This window comes from Xyrauchen texanus, chromosome 43 (assembly GCF_025860055.1).
Source record: "Xyrauchen texanus isolate HMW12.3.18 chromosome 43, RBS_HiC_50CHRs, whole genome shotgun sequence".
Taxonomy (NCBI): Eukaryota; Metazoa; Chordata; class Actinopteri; order Cypriniformes; family Catostomidae; genus Xyrauchen; species Xyrauchen texanus.
Window position 1 is genome coordinate 5,241,128 of NC_068318.1, and position 22,635 is coordinate 5,263,762.

Here is a 22,635-nt window from a genome sequence, read left to right on the forward strand (position 1 = left end):
GAATGAATGTTTCCTCTGCATTAGGAGGAACTGGCTCACTTTCCTCTACAATTGTAGGCTCACCATCCCCTACAACACCTTGAATCCCATGCAGAGCTTTAGAGTTCTCACCTCCAATAATGTCCAGAATCACATCTGTGTATTCACCTTTCTTAAAGGATTTGTTGCCTGTTTGGGTGTTTTTTGCTTCAGCAAGGTCCTTCGTTGCTCTGGCCCTCAGATTCTTCCATCTAAATTTCACTTGCTCCAAGGTCCTCTTCTGGCCAGACCCCATTGCATTTACATTCTGGGTGATTTCAAACCAAATGTCTTTCTTCCTTTTGTTAGTCACCATTCCACCTGCAACAGAGCTTCCTACTATTGAGGCATAATGGCACTTAACACCCTCCAGCAGTGCATGGGTTTCTGCAACAGTGAAATTAGGTCCTTTTGAGTCCATGGTTTCACCGCTTCTGTTGTAGTGAACATAGTATTTATAGGCCTTGGGCATGATTTATTTAATTGAACACCAGCCACAGCACGTCAGCCAATTGGTGTGTGGGTATTTGACAGCCATCTTATATTCAGCCTTTCTCAGAGGACTTAGAGAGAGGCACTGACATGGCAGGTATTGTCCATCGCTACCACCGTGTTGGTGGAAGAGGATACCGTCAAAGGGTGTATGTTGAGCGTGCACAACCACTGGAGCAATACACCACTGAAGAACTGTATGGTCGCTTTCGCTTTGGGAATGCTGATATTAAGTACATTGCAGACCTTGTCAGGCCAAAACTTCAACGGAGAACCCGAAGGAGTCACAGTCTGTCTGTGGAAGAACAGGTCCTCATTGGTCTGCGCTTCTATGCATCTGGGACTTTCTACCAAGTTGTTGGTGATAATATGGGAGTGGACAAATCAACTGTGAGTGATGTAGTGAAAGCTGTGTCAATTGCATTGGCCAGCCTGGTCAATCAGTTTGTTTCACTTCCAAAGGATGTCCAGATTGCCCAGACCAAGCACAAGTTTTTTCTTTTGGGGAACATGCCCAATACTATTGGGGTTATTGACTGCACTCATGTGCATATCCAAGCACCTCATGAGAGGGATTGGGAGTACATCAACCGAAAGGGAGGCGCAGCATCAACATCCAACTTGTGGGCTGATGCTGACCTCATCATCACAAACTGTGTCGTGAAGTGGCCTGGGTCTGTTCATGATGCACGCATCCTGAGAGAGAGTGCTTTATACAGAGAGCTCCAAACCAACCGACCGGATGGCATAATATTAGGAGACAGTGCCTATCCACTCCTACCATGGCTGATGACTCCTTTTCTTGCAGCAACCACACCTGCGCAGGCACGCTTCAACACTGCTCATTGCAAAACAAGATGTGCAATTGAGCGTTTAAATGGAGTTCTGAAGAGACGCTTTGCATGCCTTAACTACTTGCGAGTGGAACCACAGGGAGCATGCAACATAATACTTAGCGTGTATCGTCCTGCACAACATCGCTACCAGGCGCAATGTCCCTCTCTGTGATGATGTTTATGATGCACCTGAGCCTGTTGAAGAACCAGACCAACCTCTGGTGGTCTGTCAGAATCAGGGACTGACTGGACGTATAGTAAGGGATGCAATTGTTAGACATTATTTTGGACAGGCTCATCTCTGATGATTGTTTCTTTGAAATTAATATACGGTGATAAATGACCGAAAAATGAATATATTATTTTTATATACATGTTTAGGACCTAACTAAACATGACAAAACTAGACTTGACATGACATGACATGACTACTACTAAGACTATGGCTAAAAAAACATAACATCACAGCTGTCTTTATTATTATAATTATTTTAAAGCAGTGCTCAGTGGTCTCGAGTGACACAATCAAATTTTAACAGCATGGGACCTGTTCAGTCTAGTAAATAAAACAAGCTGAATCTAACAGACTAGTTTGTTCAAATCACATTTTATGCAAAAATACATTTCCTTAAGTAGCGACTAGGTTATGCTCCTTTATTAGACTATGCATGATTAAATGGTTTCTTACTGGATTCAGAGCATCTTAACCCTCTGGGGTCTGAGGGTATTTTGGGCCCTGGAGAAGTTTTGACATGCCTTGACATTTGTGCTTTTTTCAGTTGCTTAAAAACATATTAATGGCTAAAGTCTGATAACACTGTATTTAGCACAAACTGGGCTACAATAATATGAGAGCAACATTTATGTACAGGTTTGTATTTTTGAGAAAATAACGTTTATGCATGGTTTTTGAAAAAACAAAAATTTTAAGTCACTGAAATAAGACCATATAACACATACTAAACATTTGTCCATCTTGATTCCTCATTCATACAAAACAATATAGTAAGACAATTTTAGTGTTGAAAGGTAATATGCGAGGTGGCGTGAACTATCATGAATATGGATTGTAATTCACACCTGAGGACACAAAAGACCCCTCCCCTGGGTCTATCAATGAGGAATGTGACAGAGAGAATTAATGTGAGGAGACTTAATGATCAAAATCAAGTTTTAAGTTAAAAGAAGTAATCTGACTATATATTTTCTTTATATAAAGACTTTACTTAATTTAGACCTACACTACCGTTAAAAGAAGTCTCTTCTGCTCACCAAGGCTGCATTTATTTGATCCAAAATACAGAAACAACATTGATATTCTGAACTCATTTTACAATTTAAAAGAACAGTTTTCTATTTGAATATATTGTCAAATGCAATTTGTGATCAAAGCTGAATTTTCAGCATCATTACTGCAGTCTTCAGTGTCACATGATCCTTCAGAAATCATTATAATATGCTGATTTTCTAATATGGGCATATTTAAAGTGCATTTTTCTCATTTAACCTGAACACATATTTGCAAGCACAAGCTTTGTTGATGATAATGAGGCATTATAAACACTAGATAAAATATAATCTAAACATTCATATTATTTTTACATCATATTAAATATCATATAAATATGAAATTATATCATACAGCATACAATTGATATACCTGATTTAGCCGAAACAGCATTTAAATGTAACTAAACAGTCCCACTAGTAAAATATGCACATGTTTATATAAAATAGCATGTCAGCTAATTAAAACTAAACTTACTCATCCGAGTAATTTGGCCGAATTGTATCCTCTGCTGGATCAAGTCTCTCTTCAAAATACAAATGTTAGTCCCGCTCTTCTTCTGAGGAAAATGTGAACTCTTTCTTACAATCCTGGAGCTTTCTCACCTGTGTATCATAGCAAATGTGCAGAAAAATGAATGAAATGTGTTTGTTTACATTATACCTCACAGATGGGGGCGTGTACATTTGTGTTGATGTCTCAGCACATTACCGTATGAATGGCGCGCTCTGCTGGTGGGTGTGATCACATTACAGATAATGAGATGGACCAGTAAAAACTTTACATCGCTTTGTTTCAAACAGATTACATTGCAGGAGAATATTTGTTTTAAATTTCAATAGTTTTATTTAAAAGTAGACATTTTAATTTTTCTTTAGACATATGTTTCAGGTTTGTGTGATAAATATTCGCATATTTTCAGTTTTCAGAATTATGCTCGTGAACATAGAGACTGCTGTGAGCTCACCCTTTATATTTTCTTTATTTTACAAAAGCACAAACTTTTGTTGTTATTGTGACATATAAAAGTAGACACTTTATAGTCTCTAATGATGTCTTACATTTATCTGTATACCCAAAAATGATGGAGTATTTTAAGTTTCTGCTGTAATGACGAAAATATCCAGCAGGATGCACCGGCGCGTCCGTCGACCCCAGAGGGTTAAACTAGTAATATTTGTCGGATCTGGCCGCTTCGAGTGGGTCTTCTCCTTCAGAATGTGTCTTTAGAACTCCTGAGTTCACTTTTGATGAGGCACACTTGCTCTGTTTCTCGGTTTCAGTGTAAGCACTCTCTACATGATTATGCATTGGGATGGGGATGCTCAAAGTGAAAGGTGCCAGTGCTGTCATGTTTGGGGATCTGACATGCTTTAAATGAAGGACATGGGAAAGCTTAACATTTCTGGAGTCATTAACAGTGTTTACCTCTCACGGCGTAGCCAAAATACACATCTGTTATTTACATTATCCTGATATCAGTGCACTTCAGTGAAAAAAGCGGCAACTGGCCCTGATCGGGATACACATCGGTGCAGTTTGCGACAAGAAACATTCAGCCTTATCCTGGAAAAGCAGCTTATCATTCTGCCTAACAGCAAGCTCTGTTGTGATGTGAGCTCAGGGTGGATAATAGCGCTTGTTGCTGAGATCTACAGTATATTACTACATTAGCTATCAGTGTTATGGGGCTTTTCCACTGCATGGTACAGCTCAACTTGACTCGACTCTGCTCACTTTTTGGGGTTTTCCACCGTGGATAGTACCTGGTACCTGGCACTTAATTTAGTACCACCTCTGTCGAGGTTCCAAGTGAGCCGAGCTGATACTAAATGTGATGTCAAAACCTTGCAGATCACTGATTGGTCAGAGAGAATCGTCACTACCAGTGTCACTGGATTTGCAACGCGGGACATCAACCCGCTAGTTTTAAAGATAGCAACAGCGATAGCAGTATCATTTGTTCATGCGGCTTTCGAATTGTGAAAAGAAATGGCTGTGTGCAAAACAATGCCATGGTCAATAAACGAGGTGCATACGTTCCTCTTGTTAGCAACGAACGATATGTCTTTCAGGAAGTGTCTCAGCTTTTGCCCGCATACGACTACCACCGGACCTACCAGCAGTGTAGGGAAAAGTAAAAAAAAACTTAAAAGTGACTACAGAACCATCAAGGAAAAGTGGAAGTGGTTCAACAAAATGGATGCAATTTAGACCGGCGAGCAATGGGAGGGAGAGTGCCCTGGACTCAGCCATGGTTGGAGTCCACGATGGAGGATGGTATGTTTTGTTACGTTAACTCTATACTCTGCTTGAAAGCTTCACTTTATTTAGTTGACCAGCTACTGGAAAGTTTCCTTCTAAAACAACCAGACCAATTTAACTGTTACACTTGTGTAAATTCACCATGCAACAACTGCTTTATGCAGCACAATGAGCTAGTAGCTAACTGCTAGTGGTCGTGTTATTGTTTATGGTCAGTAATGTTTGTGTCGCATTTAAGATGATGTCACGGCAGCAGAGGCAGCACAACTATGACGATCAGCCTATAATCCCACCCACATTGAGGTGGTACTAAACAGCAGTAACGTGCAGTGGAAAAGTGCCATTAGTCACAGGACAGGGGCACTTCAGGGTCCAATCAGATTTAAGCTGGGGTCCAGTGCCCCCCTTGCCCCACCCCTCGATTCACCCCTGGCTCAAAATGTTGACATGCACCTGCAAATCTCTCTTCTCTGAGAGATTCTCAAACCCACAGTACAGTTTGAGCGTGAGCACGCATACTTTGAGCAACAGCAGACCCAAGAGCGAGTGAGCAGATAGTTTCACAGGTGCATCAGCAACATTTTGAGAGTGCACACACACTCTCTGATTGAGAGCAAGAAGAATCCATGACACCATGTGTGCGCATCCAGTTTTGTTCTTCTTTGAAGAGTTTAAGTGCTCTGGTGAGCTGTTTCTTCCGCTTCAGTTGGTCTCCATCAGAGACAAAGCTTTCACTATGCTGTAAAGTGACATCACTGGTGGAGCTTCTCTGTGTTTACTGCACATATCTAAATAACCCATAATGAAATTAATTGTCCATGATTTTCATGATCGATAATTATTGATTTTATTGATATACAACAGCAAGAGTGTAAGAATGTACTCTTGAGTAAATGATATATTTCTCTGTGCAAGTGTGAATTTAACATTAATTAGACGTTTACTTTAACACTGACGGGTGTAAATATAAACTCCCCAGCCCCCATTAATTTACTCTGAAAACATGTGTATTACGCACTGTATGTTAACACTAAATCAATGCTTATTTAACACTGAAAGGGATCAATTATAACTTTAGCACACGTTCATTTACTCTGAAATAGTGTTTACTACTCAATGTATGGACTGTGAGGTAACAAGTACACTTAAACAAAGCACATGTCTGGTACAACATAGAAAAGTGAACCGGTTCCATAAAGCATCTTGAGAAAGGGCTTGTATGATCACAACTGACCAGGCATAATAACTGAAAAGTTGAGCACTTTCTCTTCAACATGAAGTGCATGAAAGTGCTCTACAAATGTAGTCTCCATGTGTGAAACTGTAAAGTAAATATGCAAACATTCTAACTAAACAGTGGCATCTCATTAATGAATCAATGCAAACCACAAGATGTGTATGATATTCAACAGCTTCTTGTCCATCACATCATAAAAGTTGCCTGCTTGCTGATGCTTAAAGCCGGTACGTTGCAACCTACACAATGTTTGATTTATAACATCTATAGTAAATGTTGAAACTTATATTAAACAAGAATAAAAAATGCTGTTAAAATCTTGTTCATTGTTGGTTCGTGTTAACTCGTGTTTTTAACTTCTGTTAATTAAACCTTGTTGTAAAGTGTTACAAAAGTAACAATGTTTTAAATACAATAATGAATCATGATTATTTAATATGTCGTCAGCACTATTTTGTGATTTGTCTAATCAAGCATACTCAAAACACTACCCGTATTCTCGTGACATTCAATACTTTATCACATTGTGATTTCTCACAAACATTATGGGTTACTGCACCTTGGCGCATCTCTTTGGGTCAGTTAAGCCAATGTCTGTTATTATAAGAGGTTTGCAGTTCTTTGTATGCCCTGTAACATATAAATGACATATGTGTGTGTTTCCTTCAGAAGAGACGATCTCTATGCCCTGTTTACGTTCCACTGTGAGTGTAATGGGGCTGATTTGTGTGAGTGTGTTCTCAAGCGTGATCGGTCCAGTGGTGGAGTGGGGTTGAAGTCTACCCCTTTAAGAATTCCCGCTGTGTCACAAGAGGAAGAGGTTTTTTTGGAGGAGCTGCATTGCACAGGCGTCTCTGAAAGCGTGAGTGAGCTGTGTGAAAGGCAGCACGAGGAGACACCATGACGAGGATAGTGGGGTGTATTTGGCTATGGATTATGAGACGATCTGACAGTTGATGTCTGAGAGGGTGGATCATTATAACAGTGTGACGGAGGCCACAGATCACATAGACTGGGTGACGAGGGCCGCTACACCATCATCCTGTGACTACGCTAAATAATCAGCGCTGGAATCCATTTATTCACACACTAGTTCTCGTGTTCGATGAGACACATTCACTACAGTCGTTTGTTTTTACAGTGAGATTATATGTCTATTTTAAAACAATTGAACAAGCCATACCATCTGTGTAGTGATAAGAACTGGGATGATTATTAACTATTAATGATTATTATTGAGTAGTGTGTACTCTGAACGTGGAGAGGAACGAGGAATGAGGGAATTGAATATTAGTATGTACTGGAATTGAGAGACTGGCAGATTTGATTATTTTTAGTACGAGCTCCAGTTCCCTTCTGGACTCTATGGAGGGAAAGTTGCAATGGGACTAAAGACTCTGATTGAACCATATTTATTCAATGATTGTTGTCTGTTTTTTTAATTTACTGTTGTGTTTTCACCTTTTTAACTTTTGGAATAAATTGTGTGTTTTTGTACCATTTGAGTCACGATTCCTTCCCCAACAAACAAACCAAAAGAAAAGAAAAGAAAAGAAAAGAGATTTATTCAAGTTCAAGTTTCAAGTTTGTATTTATTTATATAGCACATTTAAAAACAGCAAACAATGCTGACCAAAGTGCTGAACAATACACAAAGTGAGGAACAAGGACAAACCACACATTCATGACAAAAACTCACAATGAATTAAAAGCTAGAGAAAAGAAATACGTTTTAAGAGAGGATTTAAAAACAGTTAGCGATTGAGCTGCTCTGATGTGAATTGGAAGGCTGTTCCACAGCCTAGGGCCAGCGATCCCAAAGGCTCTGTCCCCTCTATTCTTTAACCGTGATCTGGGGACAGACAAAAGTCTCTGATCACCAGACCTCATGTTTCGTGTGGGATTGTGTCGACAGAGTAGCTCAGACAAATAACTCGGTGCCAGATTATTTACGGATTTAAAAACAAAGAGAAGAATTTTAAACTCAATTCTAAAATTCACAGGTAGCCAATGCAGTGATTTTAAAATAGGTGAAACATGATCGAATTTACGTTTTCGTTTGAGGAACTTTGCAGCAGCATTCTGTACTAATTGGAGACGAGCGATAGAGTTTTTGGGTATGCCATAGTAAAGAGAGTTGCAATAATCCAACCGCGATGTAATGAGCGCATGGACAGCAATCTCTAAGGTTTTTTCAGAAAGGGAGGATTTAATCTTAGAGAGAAGACGTAGCTGGAAGAAACAAGAACTGATCACCGCATTTATTTGTTTATCAAATTTGAGATTATGATCCCAGAGAACACCTAAGTTCTTAATGCAAGTTGAAGTTTGATGAAGATAATCCAGATCAATATTACTACTATTGTAGTTGTTATGGGGGCCAAAGACTATAACCTCGGTTTTGGATTCATTCGTAAATAAGACATTTTGAGAAAGCCATATTTTTACTTCTTCTAAGCATACAAAAAGAGATTTCAGAGCAGTATCTTGGTTGCGTTTCAGAGGCAAATAAATTTGTGTATCATCTGCATAACAGTGAAATGATACACCATGCTTTCTGAAAATGGAGCCTAGAGGAAGTAAATACAGGGAAAAAAGAATGGGTGCGAGAATAGACCCCTGCGGCACTCCACATGAGAGTTGGACTGGCGAGGAAGAAAAATTACCCAATTTAACGGAGAAACTTCTATTTGTTAGATAAGATCTAAACCAACTGAGGACAGTTCCCTGGATGCCCACAAAATATTTTAGTCGGGATAAAAGAGTTTTATGATCAACTGTATCAAATGCCGAGGTTAGGTCTAACAGTATTAGGATCACAGAGTCACCAACGTCAGTTGCTAACAGTATATCATTAGAAACCCTTAATAAAGCAGACTCTGTGCTGTGCAGAGGCTTAAAACCAGACTGGAAAGTTTCAAGTATTTGATTTGAGCTAAGATAAGACTGGAGTTGCTTGAGAACCGTTTTCTCCAATGCTTTTGTGATAAAAGGAAGGGTCGAAATAGGTCGAAAATTATTTCATCAAGAAATTACATCAAGAGAGCAGAAGGAGGGTTTCAAATGATCAACAATTTCTCTTAGAGATAGAAGAGAAACTGGTTCAAAGACACTCCATATGGCCTATGAACAACCCGGTTCAAGTGAGACTTTAGTAGATGAGTGCAACTGAGATCTTAGAGAGGTGATCTTCTCACAAAAAAACCTTGAGAAACCTTCACATAATGATACTGAGGGATTAGAAACCACATTTCTAGGAGGATTTAGAGCAGAATTTAACACAGAAAATAAGGCTTTTGAACTATTTATGGTATCATTGAGCCATGGTTCTGTGTTAGATTTTGACTTCTTAACTTTTAAAGGAGCAGTAGTATTTAAAACCTCGGAACATACAGTATTAAACAGACTCAGATGTTGTTCAGCATCCAAGTCGGGTAGGGGTGACTCCAGGGACAGAGACAGACACACCTCATTGAAGGTGTTAGTGAATTCATCATGGAAACAGGGAGAAAAGGAACGAGTCCATTGTGCAGTAGGAGAAATATGCGATTTTGTAGAAGGAGAGGACATAGAAAACAGTACAGGCATATGATCAGAGATCAGAGTGTTAAAAACCTGAACATCAGTAATGGAAACGCCATGAGAGAGTACCAGATCTAAAGTATGTCCATGAGTATGTGTGGAATCTTTCACCCACTGAACCATGTTGAACGAGTCAATGAGATTTAAAAACTCCATTGTTAGAGGCTTTGACTGACAGCACACATGAATATTAAAGTCCCCTAGTAGAAGAATTTTGCTGCAATTAGTTACACATTTACCCAAAAACGCAGTAAATTCACTTATAAAATCTTTCACTAGGTGAGGGGGGCGATACACCAGCGCTAACAAAACAGGATCGTCAAATTCCAGTCGCAACAGCTGTACTTCAAAGCTACTGTAGAATGTGGAAGGGACAGAATGACAGTAGCTACTAAAACTGTTTTTTAGAATTACCGCTAGACCACCCCCGCAGCCAGAAGAGCGGGGAGCGTTAAAAAATGTGCAGCTTGCCGGAATCAGCTCAGCAAAAGGACTTAGATCACCAACCTTCATCCAAGTTTCTGTGATGCACATAAAATCCAATGCATGGGTAGTGAGAAAGTCATTTAAAATGAACGTCTTATTGACTAGCGACCGAGCATTAATCAGAGCCATCCTGGAAGGTGTAAGCGAGTCAGAGATCGCGGGAGAGAAGGCTCTATTCAAAAGGCAAAGATTCTCTTGAGTAGCTCCACCGCGACGAACACGGATAGGAGGGTAATAGGGGATCGTCGAAGGAGAATCCTGAATGATGGTCCGAAGCCAGCGAACAGGTGGATCGAGCAAACGGCACCCAGCACATCGTCCAACGCCTAGATTCCAAATCATCAATGGAAAGTGGCTGGACGCGCGGGCGGCGTATAGCGTCATTTTCAGTTTGACAGCAACCCCTCCGCGCTTGCCGCGTCTCCTGCGGCGCTTTCTGCGGGGAACCCCATGAGGCCAACTGCGCAGATATTCTGGAATATCCCAGGTAGAGTTTGGGAGCAGGATTGTGATCCAGCCAGAGAGCTTTTTAACTCTGGGTTATATGTGGCCACAAAAGAGTCTCGAATATCCAGAAGTAATTGGCGATCATAAACCAGAAGTGAGTAGCAGTTAGATGTGTTTAAAACCACAAGTATAGTGCAGAGAAGCAGAGATATCAGACGGCATGCCACGTACACCGGCGCCACATTTATTGTGGATTAGAGTTTTCTGGGGTTTCTCACATCCAGGTGGTGTAGTTGGCTGCTTGATATTAAACTGTAATTGTGGATTGGCATATAACATGAGAGTTTTGTAGGGCTGAAATATGAAATAAAACAGACTGAACTCTCTTTTGAAGTAATTAATATTCAATTCTGTTTGTAACAATACTACTGCGTGGCCACCATCATTGTACTGAATTCAAAGTGTCTTGTGAAGGCATTAATTATGATTCTCATCACAAACCTGAACTATCTGCACAGCAAATGATGAAAAATACACACATGAAATCAGATCTGACCATTCAGACTGAGATGCATAAGAAGAGATTTCATGTGTTTTTTTCTGCCTGTGTGAAACTGGCCTAATTGTTCTAACTTTGGTAATATATTGGTATAATATAAATATAAAGGTTGTTGCTTCATTCTGTGTAATCAGTTTTCAGTGTTGTACTTCAGAGTTCGCTGCACTCATTTTGGCTAGTAGATCTATTATTGTTGGTTTTTTAAAACTTCTTCCTGTTTTTCAAATCAGTATTTTTGTTATAGTATTTTATATGACTAGATTACTACAGTCCAGATAGCACACGTACATCAACTCAGACTATTTGTCTATTTAGTGTGTGTGATTTTATGTGCAAGACATTTCAACATTTACAGTTTCCTCACAAATGTCAAAAGGACATTGAGCAGATGTCTTTGAGACGTTATGATCTGTGATGTATGCAAGTCTCAGATAGCACACGTATATCACACAGACGTCATATTGCTGTTAACATCTGGAGTATGTATTTTTATGATTGTTTAGTCATCTGCAAATGTCTTTAAGATGTCTATTTGTTATCAACAATATAATCCAAATTGTAAAAAATTTATTTTTTGCAAAAGGTTTTTTTGTAAATTTTTTTAAGTGGGCAATTCTATTCATTTCCATTGAGAGAGCACATTGACGTATTGCTCTCTTCAATTGATTCCTTGCATTTCTTTAGTTGGTCTTAAAGTTTTTGAAATGTGTAAACCGATCACAAAATGATGTAGTAACAATTTGAACTCATTGAATGATATTTTGCTTTTTCTTAGTCTTGCAAGCGTCTAGAGTCAGCGACAGGTGCCACGCTTGCGTCCCGTTGGGAGAGATGAGGTTAAATGAGGCACAAGCCTGCGAGTACACCGGTGCTTCACGTCTCCACGAAGATTCCTCCCGCTACCTCACACAACCTAATGTTTTAATTTCATGACAAGATGAACTGAATTTGCACTGCGACAGTATTTGAGATAAATAACATCTTGAACCTAAGCTCTGACTACAACAGTGTTTGTTTCGCCATTCCTGTTACACAACTCTGTGACTTCAGCGGAATGACAATAATTATTTGTCATGTTTGTTGTTTTCAGAATATTCACTTTCTGGCTGCACTCTTATTGTCATTGATTGCCATGTATTGTTATTATATTGTTTTTAAAGCTCCTCCAGTAATAATACAATTCATCACTTCACTTGTCAACTCATTTCTAAAATGCAACGAGTCTCCGGCTCCGTCTAGTGGACACATTGAGAGTTGCAATAGAAAGTTATGTGTTATGTATTATTGTAACAGGTGTCATGTGACATTCGGGATGGAGATAGATAAATTATATTTAAAATCACAAAGGGTTGTTTACAAATCAAATTAAACGTTATTATTGTTGGCCAAAGCTAATATTCTGCTAGCCTATGTGCTGCTTTCATTAAACATGTGTCCTTACAGTCGTCTTCACGCAAACCATAAAAGTGTGCAGGTGAATTTTCCACCACTTGCAACATGCAAATGACTGTTTTTCTTTTTAAGTGCTACATGTGTATTCCTCTCTTTTTCTGTTCATCTTCCTCATCACATGAAAGCAGACGGAATTCTGAATTCAATGACACCAAACTTGGCAAAATCGGACCGACTGTTCTTAAGATTTATCTGTGAAAAACAGATTCGATATGCAAATGAGGATAGATATAATGATATAATAACTTCAGTTCTGTGTCCACGCTGATGTCCTGCAGTGCTTTGAAGAGGATGACATCCTTGTCCTCTCCATCTACCTTCAAAGCACATTGAAGTGGCTTCAGGTTGGGCCTCTTGGTTGAATGATTTATTCTTCTGCCAACCGTGTCTGCATTGGGGTGGCACTCGCAGGGAAAGGTCTGGGCATCTATGCAGAGGTCGCTCTCTCCAGCTGCTTTGGAAAAAAAAAACAGGTACCTTGCTTTGTCGACTAGGCCCTGCATCATGACTCTCCCCTCAACAGCTGGGATTACCTTTCCGTGGTAATCTCACACAACATCGCCTTTAGAAAATCAACGTGTTGCAATCACTCCTGTAATCAAGAGAACATGAAATTCTGAGTTAGATCAAAATAATAACTAAAACATTACCGGTTGGGTTAATAACTTTTCAGTATGTTTTGTTCTTGGTGATGCTGAATGTTGCAAAAATGCTAATTTACATGATTTCTGCCCTTAAAAGAAAAATGAAAGACTTTCTTACCTAGCCCTTTCGGTTCACCAAAAGATTTGATGGCCACCCCTTTCCAGTTCTGCCGAAACACGCTATTGAGGATGGCTTCATCGGTCTCAATGGTGAGTTTTGGAGCTGGTTTCCACAACTGTACAATCTCTTCTGGTTTTGGATGGTTGGCCTTCCACCCCTCCTTCTCAATTTGCCTTGCCACCTTCCCTGCTGATGTTTTGTGGTGTGTGAAGCGTGCTGAAAGAATAAAACAACTTTACTCATGCAAGTAATTTCTCATACTAAATAAATGGGCCTAGTTTGACTGATTTATGGATAGTTGATGCAGTATTTATGGATTGGAGTACTTACACAACAGATATTTCTCTCTCTGGGCATTCTGGGATCCTCGCCACTTATCTTAAAAAACACGGTCCTCAGGAAAACCTGCATCGACCCTCTGTTTCTTCAATGGTGGCTGGCAATCTAGCGATACCGGGAATCTGGCGACAAATGTGGAATAGTCCTTCCTTGGCTGACTGTGTGCCATGCTTGGTGGAGGGCAATCCAGGATGGCACCGGCACATGATCTGGAGAAGAGCTGTAAAATGAACGGAAAATAAATGTTAAAATATTACAGATAATATGATGTTACTACTGTCAGATGTAATTGTGATGTGTAATATTAATGTAGGAAGAAGAAACCTACTACAAACACAGATTCCAGCAGTGTAGCTGTGGCTGCTATAGACTGTAGCACTCGCATTCTGTAATGCTGGTCAGCACATGCTTTGCTGTGTGCCAGATAATGGTGTACATCCTCCTGTTGGTTCACAATTAACAGTTCTGCTACCTTCATCTCAACAGCTATCCGCAGCTCAGGTTGAATTTTGTAGCTGCAGTAAGAAAAATAAGGCATGTGTTACACTTTTAAGAATGATGCGGCGTCCACTCTTGGTACAACACATTTATTTCTGTAAGAAATATGAAAAATACAGGTGAGATCAGGAGCGCTCTCCGTAGCATGTACACTTGAACTCTCTAATCACATACTGAATACAATTTCAACTATATCAGCGTCACCTTTTCCTATAAACAGTTATACGTCATATAGTACAAACGTCTTCCCATATACATGACACCGGACACATTACTCTTGACACAGGTTACATTCTCTAAACCCATAAACACGATAATCAAAACTTAAACATGTTCAGTACTCTGTCATGACATAAAGGTGTAAGGCGGGGTGCCAATGTGTTTGCATTCAAAGGCAAATAGCAAATGCTTCCTGAGGCACCACACCCCACTGAGCGAAGACTGAAAAATCACACCTCATTGTCGCCCTTCCACATCTGTCCCATTCTCTCCCCTCTCCCCTCTCCTCCTCCTCATCCATTCCCTTTAAGCCCAGAATCACCCCAAACTCACCTAAGATCTGTATGTACCATATCTGATGTATACAAATAATGTAACTTTTGTAACATGTTTGGTATCATTTAAAATGTCTCGGTGCGTCTGGTATAGTGTTTTGTCCCCAGCTTTATAAAACTTAATGACAACAAAGTTATAAGGTCTATGCCAAATACTGAATAATTCTGGAGGCCTATCCCCTCCTTAAAGGTTTAACACCAGGAAGCCAAGAACCCTTTCACCCCCAAATTCTCATTGAACAAAGGATAATACCATTTGGTACACAATGTGTATTCTGTCTGGATATTTAAGGAAGGCTGGCCCAGAGCTCAAGGTTCTCTGTAGTCAGATGATCCCAGCACCTCAATGTGTGTAACTGTAATAATAGGAATCTGCATTCAGATTTCCCATGCTTTGCAATTACATGTACTTTTCTCAACTGCCAGGTATGTTCTTTGACTTGCTTCTTTAACTTGTGTTTTAAATCCTACCTGGCAAATAAATTGTTACTTTTTGATTTATTCTGTATTCCTCTGAAATCATTTATATCAATACTGGGTCTTTAAAATAGGAGAAACCGCTCTGGAGGAACCAAGCAGGAGAATCCCATTTTAAGAATCATTTCTATCATAACTGAAGCTTTAATGTAGGAGGAAGCCACTTAAAGACTATCAGTTTGAATCTCATTAGAAACTGATCAAAAGGTAAATGAATAGAAGAGGATTCAGAGTAATCAATAACTTAAATGATTAAAATAAAAGAATAATCAGAAAGAATTTAGAGCTTTAATCTAAATCAGAGGTCAACTTAAAATTGGAGTCAGATTAATATAAAATTGGAGTCAGATTAATATAAAATTGGAGTCAGATAAAATTAATAACGGGATGAATTTGTAAAGTGCAAATTATTAACAATAATTGCTTTACTTCAGTGCTCAGAAAAGACAGAACAACGCAGAGACCTTCAAGGGGCAAATCTATGTATTTTTAGCAGTTTTGCCTGCCATTTTACAAGTGGTGACCTGCCTCCGTGATCTCCAACGAGCGAGTGACGTCTTTTCAGCGCAACAACCTGTTTGGTACAGAGGATGAGTTTTGAGCTTCTTCTACTTCTCTGTCTACATCAGCTCTGGTAAGTCTATTCTTTTTGCCTATTAGAAGTTTTGAGGGAAAGCACAGACACATCCCATATAGACACATTTATAGAACGGGTCGGAATACCCACTGTTAGACCGGAGACCGAAAAAATCCGGTGGGGCTAAAGATATTAGTCAAAAACATGGATCAGGAACATGATAGAGGCAGAGCAGATGAGGAGGTAATGGAAGCTCTGGCCATAAAATTCAAAGAACTCCTTTTTCGCTTACGGAGAAAGGACTAAATTTAAAATGGAGTAATGATGAAATCTTATCATGGTACTCTACGGAGGGTTGGAGACTAGAATCTAAATCTAAATACCGAAAAACCCCGTCGCTATTGTTTACTTGCTTCGCACGTAACGACATCGACACCATGGCTAAAAAGGAGCAAATTATAGTAAACATTAACGATATAGAGAAATCGTGTTCGGAAGAATTAAAAAGTTGAGGGCTCAAGTCGACACATTTGTGTATAAAAAGCAAAGCTGGGCAAGACGGGTAGATGCGTTGGAAGCACAGATCAATGATCTCCAACAAAAACTTCGATCAGGTCGAAATTATGCATCCGCCTTAGAAGAGTGTTGTGATAACGCAGGCTTCCCAATATCAGCTATAAAAGAAGCAGCCATAAATTCACCTTTTAATGCGGAAAGAAAACAGGATAGTGACGACGATGATGCGGTAACATTAGCTTACGCAAAACACACAAGAGAGGCTCAGTAACCGAGCCCATGGGGATAGTCCCTCTCTGTGGACAAAAGAACGCAGCCCGGTTATGACGCGGAAAAAAGCTAGCGATGTTCGAAAAATCTGTTCAAGTCGCAGTCCTTAAGACAATAACAAATGCGGAAGATGACATCACAACTATCAGTCGTCCTTTAACGTGTGAGGAATGCAGCTCACACAAAGAAATAATTGGCATGATGCCAAGAAGAGGTCCATTCCAGCCTTACTGGGACACCTTAATGTTACAGGCCAATGTGTACAATCTAGAGATCAGAGACGTATGGCAAATTGCTCTCTTAACTATTCCGAACGAACTCAGACCAAAAATTAATGAGGAAATGAAATCGGGACGCATTATAAATAGACGCGATCGTGAAACCAACACAGAAGTGTACGAAAGACTAAAACAAACACTGCTAGATCTGAGAGGACCCAGCCATGCAGAATGGAGCAAAATTGTTAACATTAAACAATCAAATAAAGAACCATTCGAAAGTTATGCAGAGCGTTTGTGGGAATCGTACAAAGAATACTCCGGCCTAGAAACCGCAGATAGGGATCATGAAGTTTTACTTCAATTCCTAAAAAATAATGCAGGGCCCGCTGTTCAACAAGCTCTTTTGAGTGGTGCTGACCCAGCTGAAAACACGTACAGGGCAGTGGTAGACTGGGCATCTAAAATCGAAAATAGACACAATCAGTCTAAATCGCGTCATGTTGCAGCAACCCAGTGGGTGACAGAGGGCAAGGGTGCTGAAAAACGAAAACATTTAATTACACCCAACATCGATGCGATTATTGCAGAAGAAAAGGTCATAACATACGGGACTGTTATCAGTTAAAAGCTGAGTGTGAAAGAAAGGGAGCACCCTCCAAAACCGACACTGAAATTCTCAAACGTTTAGATACCTTGAGTACGCAAAACAACACAAGTGCTCCCCAACAAATGGAGGAACAACAACAGGGACAAAAACAACAAAACACCGAATTCCAAGCTGAACTCGAATTATTACTGCCGAAATATAACATACAATAGGGATGCGTGGCCTCCAATGAAATAGGGAGTATTATCAACAGCGGCAACCGTATCAAATTAAGGGCTAACATTGGAGGCCGGTTAGCCAACATACTTATCGATACCGGCACTGCATGCTCCTACACAAACATTCCTTTACCTCTAACAAATGAAAACATACAAATTAGAGGCATAGGCGACACACTAATGATCGCGACCAAAAAACAACCAGTTCAACTCGACTTAGGCATGATAATGGTAGAAGAGCCTTTTGGTATTTACCAGACAGCAGTGAGGGAACCGTGTTGGGAATGGACATCATGAAAAAACATGGCTTTTTGTTCGCTGCCTTGAAAAACAAATCGAACTGCGAACAAATAAAGCCATGAAAACATTTTTTTCACGAGACAAGGAAAGCATTATGTCCATTTCCAGAACGAACCCCATGCAACTGCTAATGGATAAATATAGCAATGTTTGGGCCAATCACGAACACGCCCGTGGCCTCATTGATTTTGAAGTATGCATTGAGGGGAGCCACCTCCCCACAAGAGCAATACCACATTAAGCCAGAGGCGGAGGCTGCTGTTCGTGAGAGAGTCCAACAGCTTGAAAAAAGAGGTGTAGTTCGACAGTGCAGTTCATCTGCTAACTCTCCGGTCTTCCAGTACCAAAATCAAACGGAAAATGGCAACTTTGTATAGACTATCAGCGTCTGAATCAAGTCCTGCCTAAAGCGACTGCAATAGTGGCAAATCCTTCTACCCTATTATCACAAATTTCAACAAAAGCCTCTTGGTTTACAATCTTAGACATCAAGAATGGCTTCTGGTCTATCAAGGTTAAGCGTGACGACCAGTGGAAATTAGCCTTTACTGTAAATCAAACTTGGTATACTTGGGAAAGGATGCCAAAAGGCCCTCACAACAGCCCTGCAATCTTCCACACAACTGTGGAAGATACACTCGACCCCCTACTGGGTGCAGACAGAGTAGCTGACTATGTGGTTGACAACATCATTGCCACACACATAAACAGGAACCCCAACGAACGCGAGCAAAACAACAACATTGCTGATAAATTAGCCAAAATCACAGCCACGAAAGGAGATGAGTGGCAACCAGACATACTACCTGCCCCTGCTGTGAGTGTGGCCCAAATCACCCCCATCGACCTGAAACAATATCAGAAAGATTTGTGGTCAGCTTGGGGGGAGATTGCACCGCACTTACAGCAGGATCAGTTAGTCACTGTCGCAGAAGACATAATACTCAGAGATGGGAAATATGTGGTTCCAAAAGTTCTTAAAAAACCCATAATCAAACTGTACCATGAATATGCCCATATATCTGCTGTTAAAACACAGCAATTGATACAAACACCATTTTGGTGGTCAGGAATGACTTCTGATGTCGACAGGTGGTGTAGTACATGCATAGTTTGTGAAACAGTGAATCAGGGTAAACCCGAAGCCCTAATCTACGCAGGTCAGACCCATCCAAGGGACCCTGGGAATCCTTACAGTTGGATTTCATTGGTACACTCCCCAGTGCCAAAGGGGATATCGTTATTGCCTGGTGATCATTGATATATTCTCAAGTGTTTGGAAGCAATTATCACCGCAATAACACTGCAAACACTGTGGCACGGGTGATGGCCAACCAAATCATTCCACTTGGGGTTGCGCCCATCTAAATCGAAGTCTGATCAAGGAACCCATTTCACTGGGCAAGTAATGAAAAATGTGTGTGCAAAATTCTAACCCTTACAAACCTGACAGACCACAGAGATCATAGATCATAGATGATCAAACATGTGAATAGCATCCTTAAAAAATGCTAAGCAGAAAACACATCACCAAAAAGATGAACTGCAGCTTAAGGTGCTACACACTTTAAAACTACACTAAAATATCACCAAAGATGCTCAGTCTAATTTGATCTCTGAAATTAAATTTGCATTAGACATTACAATGGTATATGTTTTTGTAAAGCAAAATGCTTATTTCCCCTGATGACACAGACCATGCAGTATGAGACTAAAAGCTGTCCGTAACAGTTTGGCTTTGACCATCAGAGGAAAATAAAAGTACCACATGTCTAAATGCAAATTAATTAAAGGTTCAACATTAACTGTTTTCTCTGTCTATTTCAGGTTACAATCTCGTGAGGGACAGATGCAAAAAGGTTTCTGATCCCCCTGCTTCAAGACAGGACAACAATTTGGCATGATGGAGATGGGTGTGGAAATACTCAAAGAGGCCTTTTACACCTCACAGCACTACACAAACAAAAATAGCTATATGGCCTCCCGGTTTAGCCCCGGAACCACAATTTTGCAACACCAAATTGTTCTAGAACAGATTCCACCCATCTCCTAAACATAGAACACACACTTTTATCACTACACATCATGGAACAAAATAATGGCCTAGATTCTGAAAGTACTAATCCACTGAAGATCTGGCCTGCCTCTCACATACACATAGCTCTCACATATAGGACATTACAAACCTGTTTCCATAAAACAGGCACTATTTACAACTTCCCAACAACTTATTTGAAATACTGTAATATGCATGGGACATTTGCATGGCTACAGTCACACATCGATGATTTAATTACAAATTGCAAACAAACTTGCCACCCAAATTTCTACATTTCTGCCTGCATCAAATTAAATAAAAAATTGTGCAGACACTTCAATCAATCCACAACCCACTTTGAATATAGACATGTATCATCGATTTTGACTTAGCCAGCAAATCAATCACATTGGATAATTTTGAATTAGCACTGTGATTATTATATATATCTATACCTGTGATTCTACACTCATAGAATAATTATTATTACTATATGCAAAATGACGCATACCACTGGAGAAGATACTAGTTATACTGACTCTGTGGTATGTTTCCTGTAATTTATTCAGACCAAATATCCATGGCAATAATGAATATTGGTGATGAATGTACTGGTTGCCTTGGGTTTTTGTCACCTTTCCTTTAATCCATCCAGACCAAGTATTTCCAAATTCCACTACTGTACACTCTATTGGTGGAATAGTGAATGATCAGATCATCAAATGGGATCACATTATTGGGTATATGACCTTGAAGGGTACTGAGAAACAATATACCAGTCGCACTTGCTGTCATGAAACTCACCATTATGTTGTTTGTACATGTAACACCTTATAACCTTTTCTCCTAATGACACTAAACTCATAAATGTACAGTCTTTATATGGTCATTTAAGATGCTGTTCAGGTGCTTATGCATTACCAGTGAGAACTCCTTCACCTAATTGAGGTTGGCCCAGAAGACCACCACTGGAGGTGGCAGAGTTCTTCTAAGAGTCAGATCATCATCAAAGGGAAGGTACCACCAGAAGCTCCATGATGGAATGACATGTCCACTGAACAAGCCAAAAAAAGCCTTGATGGATTCGATGAACTGAACACATGTGCTAACCTCAAACAGACACACAGGGACAAACCCAATTATCCACCTGCTACATGTATCTGGTGGGACTAGGTGTTCTGCAGATGCATACAAAGCGACAAAATGGACTTGGCACCTTGAACGCCTAATAGTGACCACGCAGAAACTATTGAGTTTCCCACTTGGCCAGAGAGCGGACTGTAAGGCGGGGTGCCAATGTGTTTGCATTCAAAGGCAAATAGCAAATGCTTCCTGAGGCACCACACCCCACTGAGCGAAGACTGAAAAATCACACCTCATTGTCGCCCTTCCACATCTGTCCCATTCTCTCCCCTCTCCCCTCTCCTCCTCCTCATCCATTCCCTTTAAGCCCAGAATCACCCCAAACTCACCTAAGATCTGTATGTACCATATCTGATGTATACAAATAATGTAACTTTTGTAACATGTTTGGTATCATTTAAAATGTCTCGGTGCGTCTGGTATAGTGTTTTGTCCCCAGCTTTATAAAACTTAATGACAACAAAGTTATAAGGTCTATGCCAAATACTGAATAATTCTGGAGGCCTATCCCCTCCTTAAAGGTTTAACACCAGGAAGCCAAGAACCCTTTCACCCCCAAATTCTCATTGAACAAAGGATAATACCATTTGGTACACAATGTGTATTCTGTCTGGATATTTAAGGAAGGCTGGCCCAGAGCTCAAGGTTCTCTGTAGTCAGATGATCCCAGCACCTCAATGTGTGTAACTGTAATAATAGGAATCTGCATTCAGATTTCCCATGCTTTGCAATTACATGTACTTTTCTCAACTGCCAGGTATGTTCTTTGACTTGCTTCTTTAACTTGTGTTTTAAATCCTACCTGGCAAATAAATTGTTACTTTTTGATTTATTCTGTATTCCTCTGAAATCATTTATATCAATACTGGGTCTTTAAAATAGGAGAAACCGCTCTGGAGGAACCAAGCAGGAGAATCCCATTTTAAGAATCATTTCTATCATAACTGAAGCTTTAATGTAGGAGGAAGCCACTTAAAGACTATCAGTTTGAATCTCATTAGAAACTGATCAAAAGGTAAATGAATAGAAGAGGATTCAGAGTAATCAATAACTTAAATGATTAAAATAAAAGAATAATCAGAAAGAATTTAGAGCTTTAATCTAAATCAGAGGTCAACTTAAAATTGGAGTCAGATTAATATAAAATTGGAGTCAGATTAATATAAAATTGGAGTCAGATAAAATTAATAACGGGATGAATTTGTAAAGTGCAAATTATTAACAATAATTGCTTTACTTCAGTGCTCAGAAAAGACAGAACAACGCAGAGACCTTCAAGGGGCAAATCTATGTATTTTTAGCAGTTTTGCCTGCCATTTTACAAAGGTATGGCAAACAACATTAAAGTATCACATTAGATTTCTTTGACATGAATACAGATGAATAATACATAAACTCTATATGCATATCCATGAAATGAACAATTCAGTACATCCACATTACTCCAGCA

At 39.8% G+C, this 22,635-nt stretch overlaps 1 protein-coding gene across 1 annotated transcript; it reads left to right on the top strand.

Moving 5' to 3' along the window:
* Nucleotides 1–600: 600 nt before the first annotated feature.
* Nucleotides 601–1,518, top strand: LOC127635498 (putative nuclease HARBI1). Its single transcript, XM_052115588.1, has one exon. The coding sequence runs from the start codon at nucleotides 601–603 to the stop codon at nucleotides 1,516–1,518; it is 918 nt and encodes a 305-aa protein (XP_051971548.1).
* Nucleotides 1,519–22,635: the final 21,117 nt, after the last annotated feature.